We start from the raw sequence: 19,139 nt of genomic DNA, 5'->3' as shown, positions 1-19,139 counted from the left end.
AGGGCAGAATTTGAACTTCAAAGCTAGTTTTGATTTATAAAACCCTTTGAAATTTTGTTAAACCTGTGGCTTTCCCCAAGAAAAAACATACTGTCTTATAGTTCATTTTATTCTCGTTGAGCTTCCTTATTTCAGTTGAGGAACCAGGCCCAGAAGTTACATGCCTGGCACCACCGCATGGTGGCGGTAGCGGACTCACATTTACCCAGAACCTGATGGAGCCTATGAATGCCACAGGACAGCTTAAAGGCATAGGCAGTAAGTGAAAGAAGCTGCGTAAGATAAAGAAGGAATGAGAGAAGCAAAATAAGAAACAGTTGTTTTATTGTGCAGATTAATAAAAGGAAATACTATGGGAAATATGTGACTGAGTTAAGCATATTTTAGTTTTTTTTACTATTTGAGGGACAAAGACCTAGAGAGGTCCTCATAGTAATATATAACATAGAAAATAGAACAGTAATATCTTTATACACTAATCTGTTAGAAATGGTAAGTTTAAGTGTAAAGTTGTGCGTGCCTGCGGCTCTTGAAGATTATCATGCAAAGACTGGACCCTGCCCTACTTTAGATACTAAAAACACCACAACCAAAAAAAACTTGGGTACTTAGAATTGACTGACTTACAACCACAAAAATTCAGAGTAATAAATGGTGACAGTAGTAGGAAGTCAAAAATAGCCAAGCACATATGTTCCAGTGAAGCAAAGGCATGGTTCATCTTTTCAAATTGTTAAAAATAATGTAATTCCAGTTTCTTTTTCTTGAGTTTGGAAAATTCTGTTTTCCAGATTCCTAAGAAAAATGTATACCTTCTGCATTGAATCCATGTAGCAATCTGAAAAAAGAAACCAAAATGAAATGGTATTGAAAAGGTAATTTATTGCATATAACAATACATAGTTCCTATACCACGAATTCTAAAACAAACACATCAGCAAACCTCTGAAGCCCACCTCTTCCTAACACTAGTCATTACAGAAACTTTATTCTCCAATTAAATTTGCAAGGTATATATTGGTTAAAATCAACATCATTCTTGGCCTCTTTTGTCACAGCCTATGTGTCTTAAGTTATGGTAATGCTGACCAAATTATCTTAGATCTCCACTATCCAGACATAAGACCTCAGTGGCCCTTGTTCCGTTTCAACATGGTAAGAGAACAAGAGATAATCTCACATGTTCATTTTTCCTTTCTGGGCTCACTTACTGAGGTTCCAATTAAGTACTTAACACATTGCTTCTCTCTTGATACCTTTGTACTTACCGGATCCCAGTTAGCAAAATGCATATGCTTAATAACCTTGAAGAAATTTGGTGACAATTAAAATAAGATGAACTATTTCTGTTTAGAATTAAGATGATTTTCAGGATGGCCCACAGGAAGAGTTGAAGGTGGATTAGACTGTTTGAAAAAGTAAGATCGGTACTTATGAGTAATGTTCAACTCCTAGGATTAACCTCTGATGAAGACTCAGTAGTACTGACTGCCAACATAAAATATAAACCCCATCTGTCACATATGAAACTATGCTGCCAGCTTAGAAAAGTCAAGTCAGTCACTTTTGTAACAATCTACCCTCATTTTTAATTCAGCTCCTAGAACATGGACTTTCTAAACATGAATTGGCTGAACAGGCAAAAGCTGTTAAGTAATGGTTTATTAGGAAATCAAAGTGTTAATGCTTAAAAACAGTGAGCATAGGTAACTGAAGGCTTAATTTGCTTTCGTAAGACTACAATTCAAGGAAAATACATTTCGGTCTGCATTACCCCATTAATTATGACACCCTTCTTTTATTTTAGGTATGTAGAACTTGCCTCAGTCTACAAAACAAGTAACTATATTACTAAACCAGTTAGAACTGAAAACCAGGTACGATTATAATTGACATTGTTTCATGTGTAGGATCTGTTTAACAATAGCTCTTCCCAGTACAGAAAAAAAAAATGAGTTCCAATGACATACATTATGCTTCTTCTACCTTACAGGCTACTTTGAAGACACACACTATTAAGACTAACTATGAATGGGAGTTTGGGGAGGAGGCTGAAGGGGAGGAGCACACATACCACAACACACATTGACACAGAGGCTATCTCCAGGCTCGGACTGTTCTTTTATTACTGTTCTTAAAATGTTCATTCTGCTGCAGCTAACTAGCCTCCATCTTCTACACCAAATACTATTCCATGCCATGGAAGTGCTATGCAATAACTCCAGGTAGCACCTTATACCGCTTAAAAGCCTTTAAATCTCTAATCTGAAGGTGTCACAGTAAAGAAATGTAAACACTTAGGAGAAAAGGAAAATGTTATTACCTGATGAAGTCATCTATGTCCATGGAACGGGCCCGCTTATCACTAAAACCTGTGCTGGTTAGGACTTGCTGTATTTTATCTGCTATGCTGAAATCTTCTGGTATTATCTATCAATATAAGATTCAGAATAAATGAACAACATATCTTTAATGAAGTCATGTTGGCTCTCTTTTTTTTTTTTTTTAGTTCAGTAACTGATAAAATAGTCACCTTTGTTTGCTCAAAATAGTTTGAACAGCCTATTTGTGCAAATTAGAATTGGACCTCTAATTATTAAGTAATTAATTTTCAGCATATACCAAATACTCAGAAAACTCTGAATGAGTTAAACCTGTATACTTCCCTTTTTCTTAAAAATTCTGAAATAGTTGGGGCGCCTGGGTGGCTCAGTGGATTAAGCCGCTGCCTTTGGCTCAGGTCATGATCTCAGGGTCCTGGGATCGAGCCCCGCATCGGGCTCTCTGCTCCACAGGGAGCCTGCTTCCTCCTCTCTCTCTGCCTGCCTCTCTGCCTACTTGTGATCTCTCTCTGTCAAATAAATAAATAAAATCTTTAAAAAAAAAAAAATTCTGAAATAGTTAAGTTTCTGGAGTTAAGGTACTATATATCAAAAAATAATTAAGCTGTAAACTGAATTTTACAGCAGCTGTTACTCCTTTAAAAATACCTCACATTTTCTTGGCACAAATGTAATTTTATCAGCCCGTTTTTCTCAAAGAGATGACCTCTGACCCTGGGGAATATTAAATATTTTATACCTCACATCTTTCCTCCAAAAATTTTCCTTAATCCAGGTTAATATTTTCCAACCTAGGCAGATGTTTAATGACTTTGTCCATAAAAGAGAAAATGAAGGTAGCAATATGATATATTAAACCATACAAAATCTGAGTCAAAAAATACAATGGATATTTGCTCTTATCTTTCTGCTCTGTTTAATGTGAAAGAACTAAAAAGTTATCAAACAGCACAGTTATATTTATGGCTATGTGTATGTGTGCTGACACACAGAAAATTGGTTGAAGAAAATGTTGCACAGATAGTAAAGAGGCATGAGGCTTACAACTGTAAATCTGCTATTCAGCCTATACTTAATTCGAATTATTTCAATTTCTGCATATTAAAAAAAGTTACCCAGAAAATGCAAACTTAAATTGAATTGCTTCATGAGCAACAAACAAGGAATGGTCACAATTCAGAGCACAGCAAATTGTACAGACTTCTATACCTAAGGGGAGGAGCTAAATACCTAAACTTCGGTATTTTTTGGGAAAATTACACATACCTAAAGCTTTGGGAAAATTATGACTCAACTGAATGGCTTTTATGTCTAAGAACAACTAGTTAAAGAAGCTCAGGTGGAGTAATCAAGGCTACTCAGATCTATTCCACGAACATACAGCAGTATTGACCTATCAGAGTTCAAGTTAAGGTTGTGCTAGTTAATAGATTACTTTTAAGAATCCTATGAAATGTACCAAATTAAGAATCAAGTGATGATAGATGAAAAAGAATAGGAAGTAGAGGGGCATTTTAAAACACAACAATTCAGAACCAGAGACCACAGAAATATTTTTTGCTTACAATATTATGGACTGAACAGTGAATTCTGTAGTTTCTTTCCAGTAGCTGTTGCACTGCGCTTGACCTATAACATAAAGAAGCAATATTGCTATTATTTTTCCAAAATTAGAGATTATACTTTCCTTTCAGTTTATGGTAAAGTTAAATGTATGTTCCATGTAGTAAGATTAAGGGACTAAAAGGTGTTGAATATTTAAATCTAAGAAACAATTACAAACTAGTTACATTTAAAAAGTAAAGTTCTAGTAAAAATCTCTGAAATTTTTTTTTTTTTAAGATTTTATTTATTTATTTGACAGACAGAAATTACAAGTAGGCAGAGAGGCAGGCAGAGAGAGAGAGAGGAGGAAGCAGGCTCCCTGCTGAGCAGAGAGCCCGATGCAGGGCTCGACCCCAGGACCCTGGGATCATGACCTGAGCCAAAGGCAGAGGCTTTAACCCACTGAGCCACCCAGGCGCCCCCAAAATCTCTGAAATTCTTAAAGGAGTTCTGTACACTCCACAAAAACATCACCTTAAAAAGAACAAAAGCGCAATAACAGCTGTCAGAACCTCTCTGGCCCTTGGGCGTCAAACTGCTACTTAATAATGTTTCCAAGTTAATAAAATTGCATGAATTTTTCACAAGTGTGGAAAGGGCCCACCATCACTCCATTTTTCCAAGGAAAAATGAAACGTGTGGTAAGTTTTGGGAGTTTTTATTTTCCTCTTTTGCCAAAAAACCTGATCTAATTCCAAATTTCAGGAACTTTCTTTGTTAAATTTTCCTGCCCCTTAAAGTACAAGTTGGTGAAAATGAAAAGTGTGTCTGAACATGGGTAATCCTTATGCTTTAGGGTATCTGTTCAGGATAAGGACCAAATGCTATCACTTGCACAGTTCTTTAGCACTGGTCCTTCATCTATCATAAATGAGTAAAATACTCACTTAAATGCAGCAGAAAGTGTCTTGTTTTTCCTAACAAAGGTGATCCTTACTAGGCCATCCCATTCCTGAAACAGAAGATGAATTATTTCTTAAAATATCAAACCTTGCCTGTGTCTGCTAGGTATTATTTTGTCTTTTAATATATAAAACTGAAATAACCTTCTGGAGTGATGAAAGTGTTCTGATCTTGATCTGGTTGACCCATGCAAAAATATGTACTCGATTTTTGGCACTTCTGTCTACCTCACTGAAAATTTTATCCTCACTTTTAGAAGTTAGGAAAAAAAATTTTCCACATCTGAACAAAGTACATGACATATATTTAAATCAAAGTACATTTTCAAAAAACAATTCAAAACAGACATGATTTAGAATATAGCTTGTGCAACATACCTGACCCACCCTATAGGAGTAATTAACAAACCATTCCATTACCAGGAGTTACTGACCACACAAGTAATCACGTGCAGTACGGTTTTACATCAAGTGATGCAACTTATTCACTTTTTAAATTGCAGAAACATAAATTATGATTGAAAATTGTTATTCATAATATTGCCCTAACAACAACTATTTTCCTTTTAACTTGTTTTCTGAGTCTACTCAAATAGATACATGTTTTCTATAGCTGTACTTGTTAGCAAAATGCAAAGCCATGCTAAGTTGTACTTTCTGCAAACATTTTCCATGCTTTTTTGTGCTCTTCACAATGATCTTATATCCAATTATTCCATCTCCTCCCAACCTAGGGATGTCATAATTGGCATTTTCCTGTTTAGACATTTAGATTAATTCAGTATTTTTCTGCTACTAGAGACACACGTCTTCCAGCTTGGTCTTTTTTCCTCCTTTACTAAACGACCTAGTACTTTAACCTCACCTGAAAATTGATAGGTGGTGGTGGATTCTTAGGTTCTATTCTTACGACACTGGACTCTACCTTGGGAGGTGGCCTGAAGTTATTCTTTCCAACCTGTTAATCAGAAAATAAGGAGTCCTCTAAAAAAGAATTTTAAATTAATAATCAAATATGCTTTGCTCACAGAAGGCACAACTAGATGCTCATGGATGAGGTAAGCCACGTTATTTTACTAACAGTCACTTACTTTCATCAGATGGTCCACTCGTGCTAACAGCTGTGTATTGATTGAGAGTCTGCAGTATAATTTATCTCCAGGCTTTGCAACTAGTCGGAGAGCAAATTCTCTTTGAAACATAAGTATAGCACATCTGAAGACACAGTAGGAAGGAATAAGGAAAATGGTTACTTTTAACTATAAAGGTATTTCAACATCAGTTTTCTTAGGTAGGAAATGGAGCAAAGCAGTATCTGGTTAATGAGAGAGAAGTCATTTAGCTGATTAGAAGGCAGAAAACTTTCAGCTTTAGATTTATTACCATAAAATGAGCCAGCTGGCTTTTCATTTTATAATGGCTGCCCCACTAATTTACACATATAAACCCTCCATGTTTAGATGAGAAAGTATTTCCGATAAGCACTAGTTCATTAACCCTTTGAGGGAAAAAAAACCTCAAACCAAATTGACTTGGCAGCCCAATGGTATTTATGGGGAAGGAAACACCCTATGGAAGAGCCGAGGAGGAGAGGCAGGTTGTGACACTGGTGTCCTGATATCTGAGGCTAAGGAGCGTGGATGTCAGAAAGCAATGCAGAGGCTTTTGGGAGGCTCTTGCATAGGAGAAGAGCATCTTCAAAGCTGGGTTTTGAGTTTGAAACTTTTTTTGACAATAAGCCATACTAAGAAAAATATTTAACACTGCATCCTATGCCACAACTATGTGTTTATGTAACTCGAGCAAAAGTTTCACAAAACTTTAAGTACCCGGCCACGTGCAATGAATGTCTTCTGATATACTCTATTCCTTGTCATTAAAAAAAAAAATGATGGTCCTGACTCAATAGATTTATAAGCAGTGAGCGATTTCTGAATTGCAGTTTGAAAACCCGTTATATAATGTGCTAGGGACCAGTCAGGAGGCCACTGCAACTGTTGAGATTCAGGGTAATAAGGAGTCTAACCCAGACTAATGGCAAGAGTATGAGAAAACAGGGAAAGGCCATTTGGTCTCAGAGGCAGTCCTTACACTGCACATCCCCACCAGAACTCTGTCAACTGCATTAAAAAAGAAAGACCTCCACAGAAATAGATATTTTCTACAAAACACTCCCCAATAGTTTTTTAATTGAATTAACTTCCATCTTTGGCTCTCTGTGTTTATGGCCTAAGATTTGGCAGTAATTTTGGTCTTTTGTCACAAACCTGAAAAAAGGTCGGTGTAGCAACAGCTTGAAGACAAAAGGGGAAGAGATCTGTAAGAGAATTAACTAGTTATTTCTGGGGAAGACACACCAAAGAAACAATTTGTATAATGTTCCAACAATATGGAAACATACCTGATATGGCAAATTTGCCACACAAGCATCAAAGAATGGCAGATCTGTTTTCAACACATCACCTACCAGTACTTGAAGTTTGCTGGCCAGAGGCCTAATGAAAAGAAAAATAGCAATTAAAAAACAATACCGTTTCATGAGATTGAAATGCACTTTAATTCTGTCATGCATACTCATACTCACGTGCCCTGAACTCTTTTGTGAAGTTCCGCTACTAGCCTTGGGTCAAGTTCACAGGCAACTACCTACATTAAAAAAAAAAAAAAAAAAATGTATTTGAGGGTTAATTATGGCATATAAATCTTGTTATCTCAATCCTAACTCTTACATGATCAACATGAATCAAACTTTTTCCCCACAATATTACCTTCAATTCTCCCTCAATTCTCTGCCATTTCAAACAACAAAGAACTGCGTTCAGAAAAGCAGACTGCTCTCTGGCCCCTGTTCAATGGCTCCCGCTCTTACTGAGCAGTTCCTCCTTGTGCCCCTTGAGGTCTTTGATGGTAACTGTTTCCTGATGTTGCTAGCCCATGGGTATTCCAGTAATGCCGACTGGTTCCCTTAACCCCATTCCTACATTTTGGATCCATTTAATTGGAAACTGGGTCAGCCATGACACACAGAAGCTACCAGCAGCAGCCAGGTGGCATCCTAATCTCATGACACAGTTCTTCAGATCTCCTCCTCTAGGTTCCAATACTCCAGCCTCCTTGCTTTGTTCCCCTGAGCCTGGAGGTGGTAGCTCCTCTTTGTAATTATTATTTTTGGGTTACTTCAGTGTTCCCCTTTTCTTCCTTTATTTTTTAAAGATTTTATTTATTTATTTGACAGAGAGAGATCACAGGCAGACAGAGAGGCAGGCAGGGGGTGGGGGTGGAGAAAGCAGGCTCCCCGCCGAGCAGAGAGCCCGATGTGGGGCTCGATTCCAGGACCTTGAGATGGTAACCTGAGAGCCAAAGGCAGAGGCTTAACCCACTGAGCCACCCAGGTGCCCCAGTGTGTTCCCATTTTCTTTCAGTCATCTAACAACCATGTCAACAACTCCCTATATTAAATACCCTATATTAAATACCCTATATTGAAAAACCAAATGTGTTTTCTGTTTTGCTGATTAATACATCCCATATTCTCTTTAATCCATTTTTTTGAAATCAAGATATAATTCACATTATAACATACTAATTTCAGGTGTATAACAATATGTTTATATACTTCAAAATATGCATATATTGTGTAACAGTCTAGTTAGCATCCATTGCCACACATAGTTATATATAAGAATTTTTGTCTTTTGATGAGAACTTTTAAGATGTACTCTCTTAGCAGCTTGAAAATATACATACAATATATATTGCTAACTATAGCAACCATGCTGTAAATTCCATTCCTAAGACTTGGATTAATAGCTGGAAGTTTGTAGGTTTTACCACTTTTATCCATTTTGCCCATATTTGTTAAGATAAAGCCATAAGCAAAGTATCAAATGTTGCTGTTAAAGTAACAGCGATTAATTAAAATAGATTTCTGTTTGTAAACCGGGTGAGCCTACTCACATATATATTTCTGATACCAAAACAAATAATTCCCTTTTTACCTTTTTTGCCTTTTCCAGCAACTTTACAGTCATATTGCCAGTTCCAGGTCCAACTTCCAACACCACGTCAGTTGGTCTTAAGGCAGCCTGCAAGCAAGCACAGTTACTTTAGCTTTACTGGCACATCCGAACACATCATTTATTTTACACCTGAGTGTCTTTGCTCAAAAGCACGTGGTTAAGAGATTGATTTCACTTCTATGAGATTCCTTCAGGTCTATCTGCTTGACAAAATTTTCTCATTAACATTAGGTTAAAGTGGAAATCTGTCACCTCTCCTAAGCTGGGGCAACAGTTAGGAATCAGAAAATTTTAGGACTCAGAAAAGCAGGAACTTTCTGGGAATGGCTTTCTGTTTTCTACCTCCAACAGCATCTTTTAGCCAACTCTTATTATCAGTAAGTTCAAACAAGGAAGGACTGTATATTACGAACTTGCCTAAGAATCACAGCATGTTGCACTGGGATTTCTCAATTTTCAACCCATGTATGCTTTCAGGGATAGGAATACCTAGAAATTGTACACAGCCCCAGATGTTTGTATGCACAAAGCTGCAGTGTGCTGGGTACATAGCTTTCATCAGCTGCTCAAAGGAAATCCATGAGCCAAAAAGGTTAAAAAGTCAGGCCCTCATTTGGCAAACAACAGTAGGTCAAGATGAGAGCCTCTAAATATGTAATGTTCTCTCTAGAGCTCCAGGATGCCTCCTCTGTAACTGCGAAAGTAATCTGTATCACATATATTTCATGTTCCAGCACTCTGATTATCCAGAACAGTAAGAGAACATCCACATTACCCACACAAGAAGAATACTCCAAAGGGTTTATATGAGGCACTGGATTGTAACATTTAAGTTTCTCTGCGGAAAATACTTAAGCTGTCATTATGACATCTTTTTAGGCTCTGGAGTAAATAAAAACTAACAGTGATAGATAGTGTCTAGAAAAAGTGATTAGAAATAGAATAACAATAATCTGGAATTGAACAAGTACAAATGTTCAGCTATGAAGTAAGTAATCTACAGAAAGAATTTGGAGCCAGGAGACACCCAGACCACAGAATAAAGCAAATCAGTCTATAAAGCAATAGTCAGCCTATGAATCCCAGACAATTCTTCAATTCATTCTACAAATATTTATAATCTATTTTATGACAGACATCCTCCGTGCGTTGAAGTATTCCTAAGAATAGAATCAATAACTCAACAACTCTCTCCTTTTCCTCTTCCACACCAACCTTATCGATAATGCTGTTGACAATGAGAGGGTTTTTCAAAATATGCTGTCCAATCCCCGTGTTGAACATGAGTCCTGGAAGAAAATACGAAAGAACCTTAACTTCCCAAGGAAAAGCAGACATTAGACCGTCCCAGAGGAGAAAGCAGGGTGGCTGGGGGAACTTTTCTGCGCCAACGAGAGCCATCATCGAACGTCACGCTCGGAGACGAGGTGACCCAGTGCTTTAAGTCCACCCCTTCTGCAAGAAAGGAAGGCAGATGCGGCCCAAGGCCTCGCCGGCGATCCAGGACCGCCGCCGCCACCGGCCTTACAGTCCTGGGTCCAGATCTGTGTCCGTGTCCCCGACTGGATCCTGCGGGATGATCACACCTGAACACAGCCCCTTCCCGGTTGTCCCCACCTCCGGCGCTCTTAAGCTCCCGGCTCTCTTTGAGCCGCTCGCGCCGGCGACCACTCGTCCCCGACTTGATCTTCGGCATCGCCGCGGGCGCAGATCCACAGGACTTGGAGATCAGCGTGGACCAAAGTCGGCTACCAAGCACCAACACGTGGGAACTCCCACCCCGGCACTTTTTGCACCACACTCCGTCACCTGGGGGAGGGGCGAGGGCCCTTCCCCAGTTCGCCGGGCGCTCCGCCCCCAGGAAGGGGACAGACGTTAGAGCCCCGTGGCGCCGGGAATTGTAGTCATGAGGAGCAGCCTTAAACTGGATAGACTACACATCCCAGAAGACACCGCGCCCCCTATCCGGGCTATTTGGATTGGCTCGTTTAGAAGCAGAGCGGGGCTTCTTTTTCCTGTCAGCGCGGAGTGGGTCCGGTAATTTTTGGGGTGCTGCTCGCAAAGATGTGGAGGCGGTTTAAATTATATAATGCGGTTAGGAGTGTGGATGTTTCCTCAAGCCAGGCGCTAAGACCGGTGGAATCCTGAGAAGATTTGTTTCTGTCCTGTGCCTTGCTCCTGTTTCCCAGCAAACTCTGGGGTGGGAAACCGGGATCTTGGGATAAGGAGCTTGCTCCTTCCGGCGAATGAGTTCGCTGCTTGGGTTGTGGGGAGAACCTCTGGGAATGCAACAGATTTTTACTTCCATTAGGGCTACTAGCTGTTTTGCTTCCTTTTGTGCCATTGACTCAGTCCCGAAATATTTATCGAGCTCCAGCCGCGATTAAACATTACTGGGTGCTGGATATTCAAAGTTAAATAAGAAACTTCACTTCCCAGAGTCAATTCCATTGAAAGAGAGAGGCAGAAAGTCCGAAACGCAGTAAATGTGGATATAAGTTTTTGTATTGGGTGTATCTGATTGTTAGCTCCTGAGTATGAAGTCCACGTCTGTTTTGCCTGCCAATGTAACGATTCTCAGTTTTTAATTTTTCAGTGTGTGCTGTATTTTCTTGAAAAAAGATGCTCCTGTTTGGATTACCAAAAGTGCCTTTTCCTCGCGCAAATAATATGTTTGCATCCCTAACCCTTGGTCTTTCTTTGCTGTAACTCGAACTCAGGAAAAATCTCATAATCTTAGAAGCATCTTTAACTACTTATTTCATTCCATTAATCATTAATTTATTACACAATTCTGGAGAACCTACGTGTTCCAAGTACTGTGTCAAATATTAGGGATAAGCAGATGAACATGACATGACCACTGCTTTTAAGGAACTTTCAAGAGAGGGAAACATGCAAGTTATTATAATAATAACATCCTTAGCTGTTCAGTTACACACCAGGTACTTTGGGTACATTATTTCATTTAATCTTTTCAAACAGTTGTCTGAAATAGGTCTTATCATTATATCCATTTTACAGATGAGGTGGCTGAAGGGTAAAAATGTTTACTATTTTGCTCAAGATCACACAGTAAATGATAGCTGCATCTTGAACCTAGGTCTGTATTCCAAAGATCGTGGGTTTTAAGAAAAAAATTTGATGATGATTAGTGCAGTGGCTAATATTTGAGGAACTTCGGGAACATTTTCAAAATACAGTATTTGAGTGGAGTCTTTAAGGGATAAACAAAAATTAGCCAGGGGAAACTTGGGAATTCAGAGGAAACCGTAGTCACAAAGACAAGATATAAAGAGGTTTAAGGGAGAAAAAGAAACTTGGTAGAGCTCAGGAATAAATAGGAGAGGTAAGTAGGGCCTTACTATGAAGGGCCTAAGATGTTATGCCAAGGAGCAATGATGGTCACTGAGGAACCAGAATAACCATTTTGCATTTTCTTTTCCTCCCCAGGCTGTGAGAATTGCCAGAGATCACACAGTAGTGTAGATAGGAAACATTCATGGGCTCTCCTTTAGCTCTTGCTCTCTTAGCTCTAGCACTCTTCTTGAATTTTCTCCAATCTCTCCCCTTTTCCATAAAAGATCTTCGGACCTGCTGAATTATTCTCAGGCTCGTTTCCCCTACCACCTCCCCAGTTCCCTCTCAGCAGAAGACCTTGCCTTTTACTTCACAAGAGAAGTACAAGATCACCTCAAGGCTGTGCTCGTCTTCCTGGCTTACTGTTCTACACTATGAGAACAGCAAAATGGAACTTATGTTCTGGTGGAGGAAAAAACACATTATGGCAGGTGGTGATGAGTGTGCAGGGAAAAGTAAAGCAGAGGAGATAGAGATCAACAGGATGGGGTGGGGAGGCTATTTTATATAGCATAGTCTGGCAAGGCTGTTATTTCCATGATGGAAATAATCTGATCAGAGACCTGAGGACACAAATCTAGAAGTCTCATACCCTGGCAGTTTCTGCTGTAACTAACTGCAGTAAGTGAGGAAAAAGCATGAAGGTAGGAGACATTGTGAATGGAAGAAGTACGATGGTACAATAGAAGGAAAGTGGGGTGAGATTTTTGTTGGGAGAATTAATATGGACAGGCCAGGGAGAGCTTGAAATTTTGGAGTGGGAAGATAATTCTACTAGCTGGGGGGAAAAAAAGGTTTAACATTAAACTTCTAGGTGAATCTGTGTCCTAGACAGAATCCCTCTTTTCATAGTTCAGGGTACTACTGCAAAATGTAAGTCTCCTTTGCTTTTGCTAAAGAGTGAATAGAGGAGATAACAAGGATGGAAAACCAAATGACAATCAAATGATATTTTCTTAGGAGTAAAAGACCAAGACCCTCCTAGAAGAGACCACATGTTTTAAGGCACAGAAAACTAAATGACTAAGGTGAGTATGTACATTTAGCTTACCTAGAATCTAAACTGATGTTTGTCTATATGTGAATCTTGGGCCACCTGTATCAGAAACAGTGTGGCACTTGTTACAGCTGAATTGTATCCTCCCAAAATTCATCTGTTAAAAGCCCTAACCTCATGTACCTCAGTTACAGCTGAATAGTATCCTCCCAAAATTCATCTGTTAAAAGCCCTAACCTCATGTACCTCACAATGTGTCTCTATTTGGAGTTAGGACCTTTAAAGAGATGATTAAGCAGAATGAGATCACTAGGCTGGGCTCTAATCCATCAACTGATATCCTTATAAAAGGAGGACATTTGTATACACAAACAGCAGGGGTGTGTGTGTGCACAGAGGAGACCTTATGGGGATGCAGGGAGGTGGCCATCAACGAGCCAAGGAGAGAGGCCTGAGGAGAAATCAACCATGCTGACACCATGATCTTCAGTTTCTAGCCTCTAGAACTGTGAGAAAATACATTTCTATTCTTTAAGCCACCCAGTCTGTGGTATTTGATATGGCAGCCCAAGCAAACTAATATAGCACATAATGAAAATTCACATGTCTAAGCCCACCCTGAACATTCTGGATCAGAGTAAGTTTGGGCCCTGGCAAATGCATTTTTAACAAACCCTCTAGGAAATTGGTGTGTGTGTATACCATGCCAAATTGGTACCTGGTGTGTACCACAGGTAAAGATTTGTTACTTTTTGCACTAAAGTAAAGTAGATTGAGGAAATTCTATAGAAATAAAAGAACATGGGGAGGGCTACTGTCATTAGTATGGGAGACTTGTTCTTATAATTGGGGTCCTTTATTATTTTGCCCATATTCACCAATTTTTTTTTTCTGTTAGTATCAAGGCAGCATTCAGAAGTGAGATAATGTTGGGTGCACCGTGGACCCGTAAGTCCTAGAAAATTGTGTGACACTGAGTTATGAGCTGCATTAAAGACAGGAGCATTGGGAATTTATGCTGGAATGTATTTGAGTTATCTTTGCAGCCACAAATGGCTTTGAATTATAATAAATAATTTTATGCTTCTCTGGTTCATGTTTATCTCCTTTGTTAATGAAAATAATCATTTTTCCATTTGGATGTGCACAGTAGATTCTTTGCCATTCCTATATTTTTTGTTTTTTAATATAATATAATTTGAAAAAGAATTATAATAGCATTTGCTTTGGTAGAAGAAGAAGCTCACTTAAATTTACAGCATGCTTAAAATGATAACTTTTTATATGTGCCAGGAAATATAATAAAGAATAACAACAAAATGTTGTAAGCATTTTCTTGTATAAAATATAGTTCCTTTAAAAAAATTATTTATTTATTTATTTGCCAGGGAGAGAGAGCAGAAGCAGGGGGAGCAGCAGGCAGAGGGAGAGGGAGAGGGAGAAGCTGGGTCCTTGCTGAGCAAGGAGCCTGACGGGGGGCTCAATCCCAGGACCCTTGGATCATGACCTGAGCCTAAGGCAGACACTTAACCCACTGAGCCACCCAGGCACCCTAAAATATAATTCTTTAAAGACTTTTAATGTATTAAAGAGGCATAAAAATATCGAGAATGTTTGAATTTCATGCTTTTAACATAAAAATATCAAGAATGATTGGATTTCACTCTTAGCATAGATTCACTAACAGAAATACTGTGTACTTTTGAAAAAGGAATATAATTCAATTGGGCAAGATAAAACAAAACCAAATTGAAATCTAATTAATAACTAATTTGGTTAGAACAATGGAGCGTTATCATGATTGTCCCAATATCCAAATCTAGGTAGTAAATTGAAATTCTACCTTACAAAATCAGACAATTTCATAGAGTACCTTGTCTTTATTTCTATCTGCTGTCTAAATCTTAACAGAAAAAGATGATGATATTTGACTGAAAGAAGTTTTTATACCTTAAATACTTTGGGCAAGATTCCTCTATAAACATGTTCTAATTTCTTTTCAGATCATTATAAATGGTATCTTAACAAATTCAATCAAAAATAATTATTTGTACTAAGTTCTAATGCCCACATTTATAAATATTATATTTTTTATATTATGTTTTATGGGCGTGGAAATACTTTTCACACTATTTAATTTTCAGTGAGACCCTGGGAATTTTGTTAGGGCAAGCATGATTACCTTTTTTTATATAGGAAGAAACTGAGTCTCACTGAGATTAAAGGTACTTGCTCAGGGTCTTTCAGGTAATGAGCAGCAGAGGTGGGAATGGAAGCCTGTGCCAGTCCCACTACAGGACACCTGCCTGTTAACTGTGAGCTCTGTTGGTCTCTAGTGCCAGTTGAATGTGGGCATTATAGTCAGTTGCTCTCATCACTGGTGAGATGGCTGGGAAGTAAAGTATACTAGCTGGGTCATTCTAATAGACTTTAGATCAATTTTAATTTTTTTTTAAAGATTTTTAAATTTATTCAGAGAGAGCAAACGAGTGAGAAAGAGTGCACAGAGGGAGAGGAGAAGCAGACTCCTTGCTGATCAGAGAGCCCAACTTGGACCTTCATCCCAGGACCCCAGGACCATGACTTAAGCTGAAGGCAGATGCTTAATTGAGTGAGCCATCCAGGAGTCCTGTTACTTTTTAATAACAATCTGATATGTTTCATTACAAACAACATACACTGTAAACAAAATAATGAAACCAAAAATCTAACTAGCAGAAATCTTGGAAAATACAGAAACTAGGAAGAAGATGAAAATTTACCTGTAATTATTCTATGTTGGGATAACCTTTATGAACACTGTTCATAAACACTGTTTTCTATTGTTTTAGCAACACATATTTTTACATAATTGAAGTCATACAATTTACTGTTATTTTTCATAAAACACAGTGACATGAAAAGCACTTCCCCAAGTTGTTATACATTCGTGATTATTAATATTGAAAGCTTCTGCAGAAGATTTTGTCTTGTGAATGCATAAGATTTTACTAAATCATTCTCATACCATTGTAAAAAACAGAGCCATACACACTTTAGTGCATACATAAGAAATATTTTCTATCTTTATTTCCCTAGTATAGATTTCTAAGAATGAAATTATTTAGTCAAACTGTATGGACATTTAATATCTGGGTATGCATTATCAAATTATTTTCTAAAACATTTGAATCAATTTTTTTTAAAAGATTTTATTTATTTATTTGACAGACAGAGATCATAGGTAGGCAGAGAGGCAGGCAGAGAGAGAGGAAGGGAAGCAGGCTCCCTGCTGAGCAGAGAGCCCGATTTGGGGTGCTCTGATCCCAGGACCCTAGGATCATGACTTGAGCTGAAGGCAGAGGCTTTAACCCACTGAGCCACCCAGGTGCCCCTAGTTAATCAATTTATATTTTTACCAGTAGAAAATGAAAAATGTTCATTTCACTGTAAAAAAAAAGATAGGTAGAGGATATTCTTTTTTTTTTTTTTTTAAGATTTTTAAAATTTATTTTACAGGCAGAGATCATAAGTAGGCAGAGAGGCAGACGGGTCCAGGGGAGGGAAAGCAGGCTCCTGGCTCAGCAGGGAGCCTGATGCGGGGCTCACTCCCAGGACGTGGAGATGATGAACTGAGCTGAAGGCAGAGGCTTAACCCACTGAGCCACACAGGCGCCCTGGTAGAGGATATTCTTATATTCCCCCTTCCAAACTAGAAATCGTTTTATTATTTTCTTTGTTAAACTAATACTTAGGCATCGTAAAAAAGTTTAGATAATAGAAAAGATTTTGGAGGGGCGCCTGGGTGGCTCAGTGGATTAAGCTGCTGCCTTCGGCTCAGGTCATGATCTCAGGGTCCTGGGATCGAGCCCCGCATCGGGCTCTCTGCTCTGCAGGGAGCCTGCTTCCTCCTCTCTCTCTGCCTGCCTCTCTGCCTACTTGTGATCTCTCTCTCTGTCAAATAAATAAATAAAATCTTTAAAAAAAAAAAAAAAGAAAAGATTTTGGAAAATGAAACCCACCCCTCAGAATTAGCTTCCATTAATGTACTGATAGTTTCTAAGACTTTTTGGATATATTAGACTCTTCTGTTTTTATCTAACTACATATGAAGGACATCTTTTAATGTTGATAAATACAAGTCTCCATCACCATTTTTAATAAGTGGATAGTGTTCTATGATTCTATTTATGTAATAGATCCTTATTGAAAGACATTTGTATTGTTTCAGGTTTTTTAAAAATAGTGACTGAAACAATCTGCTACAAATTGTATTACCAAGGGCAGATCAATTAGTTTCTCAAAGACTTATTTTCCTAACTTGGTAAGCATCAGATGAGTTAATCGATCGGCATCTAATGAGAGCTCTTTTATAATATAGAGTTGCCCAAGACCCAGTATTACACAAGTTGCAATACACAAATATTAAGTGAAATGTAGCAAATTAGAAAGCCTGTGACTTTGGAACACCAGTTAGTTTTATCTTGCTGCTGGAAAGAAGTATCACAAACTCATTTAAAAACAGCATGAATTTATTATCTTAGAATTCTGAAGGTAAGGAATCTAAAATTCTCTGCAGGACTGAGTTTCTTCCAGAATTTAGGAGAGAGTCTGACTTTTCCAGCTTCTCTAGGCTGCCTGTATTCCTTTACTCATGGCTTCATATTGCTGCGACCTCTACTTCCATGGTCACATTTCTCTTACACTTCTGCCTCCCTCCATCTTAGAAAACGGCCTTGTGACTACATTGAGCCCCCAGGATAATCCAGAATAATTTTCCCATCTCAAGATACTTAATGTAGCCATATCTGAAGTCCCTTTTGCTATGAAAAATAATATATTCACAAGTTTTAGAGATTAGGATATGGATCTATTTTATCCTATCAACTACAAAGCATATATCTAAATTTGCGTCTGTGTTCCTCCATGTAAGAGTTTGAACGTGGACAAATGTGAATTCCTATGAACATTATCCAGTCTGTAAAATGAGGAAAAGAATATTCTCCATATAGGATGGGATGAAAATTAATGAATTATATTAAATGTCTACAGCTCAATGCTAGCCACTTTAAAGAATTGACATATAAGAAATACTAAGTGTAGTTATCACAATATAATTATTGAGGCAAAATGATTGCGTAGTTATTAAACTTATTTGCATCTTGGAAACTACTTGAGATTGAGGGGTGAGGGAAGCCAGTGTTTATCATTTGCTTCATCAACTTTCTGCTTTCTTTTCAGTTCTCAACTGTTTAGAGGGGAAAACACTGAATTTATATTTATATTTCAAATATATTATGAATGGGCCCAACGATAATTTAAATATTTTCCCTTTTCTTTAAAGAACCTTGAGAATATAAGAATATAGCAATAAATGCAGTATTATGAGATTATTTATGTAGCTGTACCTATTTGTCTTGTATAAATTATATGACTAGGTATTCATCATAACTAAAGTTAGGACCTCCAAGCGCTTCTCATTGGGGGTCCTGGAATTGTAGGTAAAATTTGCATGTGTGCATTTTTCTAAGTTATAGCTTTTATTAGATTTCCAAAAGATCCATTTTCCCAAATAGAAGAGTTCTATTCTGCTAAATCAGTTTCTTCATTATAATTCAAATTAGGTTATATATGTATGTATATATATGTATGTATGTATGTATATGTATACACATGTACACACACGCACACATATTGCATATTCCTATTTGACTTTTACTCAATGTGTGATCTGTGGACCAATAGTATTGGAATTAACTGGAAACTCATTAGAATTGAAAGCTCTCTGGTCCCACCTCAGACCAGTGGAATCATCATCTGTGTTTTAACAAGATCCCATGTGATTCTATGAACATTTAAAACCTGACAAGTATTGGGGCCCCTGGGTGGCTCAGTTGTTAAGTGTCTGCCTTCCCCTCAGGTCATGATCCCAGGG

The 19,139-nt window shown here is 38.1% G+C and overlaps 2 protein-coding genes across 4 annotated transcripts in view; one reads left to right on the top strand and one right to left on the bottom strand.

Moving 5' to 3' along the window:
* Positions 1-303: 303 nt before the first annotated feature.
* Positions 304-10,737, bottom strand: DIMT1 (DIM1 rRNA methyltransferase and ribosome maturation factor). Of its 2 annotated transcripts, XM_045999158.1 has the most exons (12): positions 10,486-10,737; positions 10,084-10,157; positions 8,848-8,934; positions 7,434-7,495; positions 7,251-7,344; positions 7,117-7,166; positions 5,941-6,064; positions 5,715-5,807; positions 4,835-4,899; positions 3,908-3,971; positions 2,324-2,430; positions 304-838 (listed from the first exon to the last, which is right to left on the bottom strand). In XM_045999158.1, the coding sequence occupies exons 1-12, from the start codon at positions 10,562-10,564 to the stop codon at positions 796-798; spliced, it is 942 nt and encodes a 313-aa protein (XP_045855114.1). In that variant the 5' UTR covers positions 10,565-10,737; the 3' UTR covers positions 304-795. The 2 variants fall into 2 exon arrangements, with proteins under 2 accessions (XP_045855114.1, XP_045855115.1); XM_045999159.1 differs by lacking the exon at positions 10,084-10,157.
* Positions 10,738-10,931: 194 nt separating this feature from the next.
* IPO11 (importin 11) overlaps positions 10,932-19,139 on the top strand; it is a 213,336-nt gene continuing 205,128 nt past the window's right edge. Inside the window, exons 1-2 of one of the 2 annotated variants that reach the window (XM_046000580.1) lie at positions 13,189-13,256; positions 14,124-14,173. Coding sequence is in view for 1 of the 2 variants with exons in the window: in XM_046000578.1 (XP_045856534.1) it covers positions 13,248-13,256 (9 nt within the window). In the remaining variant the exon portion in view is untranslated. Of the gene's footprint in view, positions 13,257-14,123; positions 14,174-19,139 lie in introns of both variants that reach the window. The other variant, XM_046000578.1, reaches the window with a different exon arrangement.

The sequence above is a fragment of the Meles meles genome, chromosome 3 (genome assembly GCF_922984935.1).
Source record: "Meles meles chromosome 3, mMelMel3.1 paternal haplotype, whole genome shotgun sequence".
Classification (NCBI taxonomy): Eukaryota; Metazoa; Chordata; class Mammalia; order Carnivora; family Mustelidae; genus Meles; species Meles meles.
This window is presented reverse-complemented; position numbering and strand designations above follow the sequence as displayed.

Excerpts from the sequence above, each read along its gene's own strand:
- DIMT1 (XM_045999158.1), bottom strand. The coding sequence starts at position 10,564 with ATGCCGAAGATCAAGTCGGGGACGAGTGGTCGCCGGCGCGAGCGGCTC. Across the intron at positions 7,167-7,250 it reads TGGCAAATTTGCCATATCAG|ATCTCTTCCCCTTTTGTCTT; the intron begins GTATGTTTCCAT and ends ATTCTCTTACAG. Across the intron at positions 6,065-7,116 it reads CTACACCGACCTTTTTTCAG|ATGTGCTATACTTATGTTTC; the intron begins GTTTGTGACAAA and ends CTGTGTCTTCAG.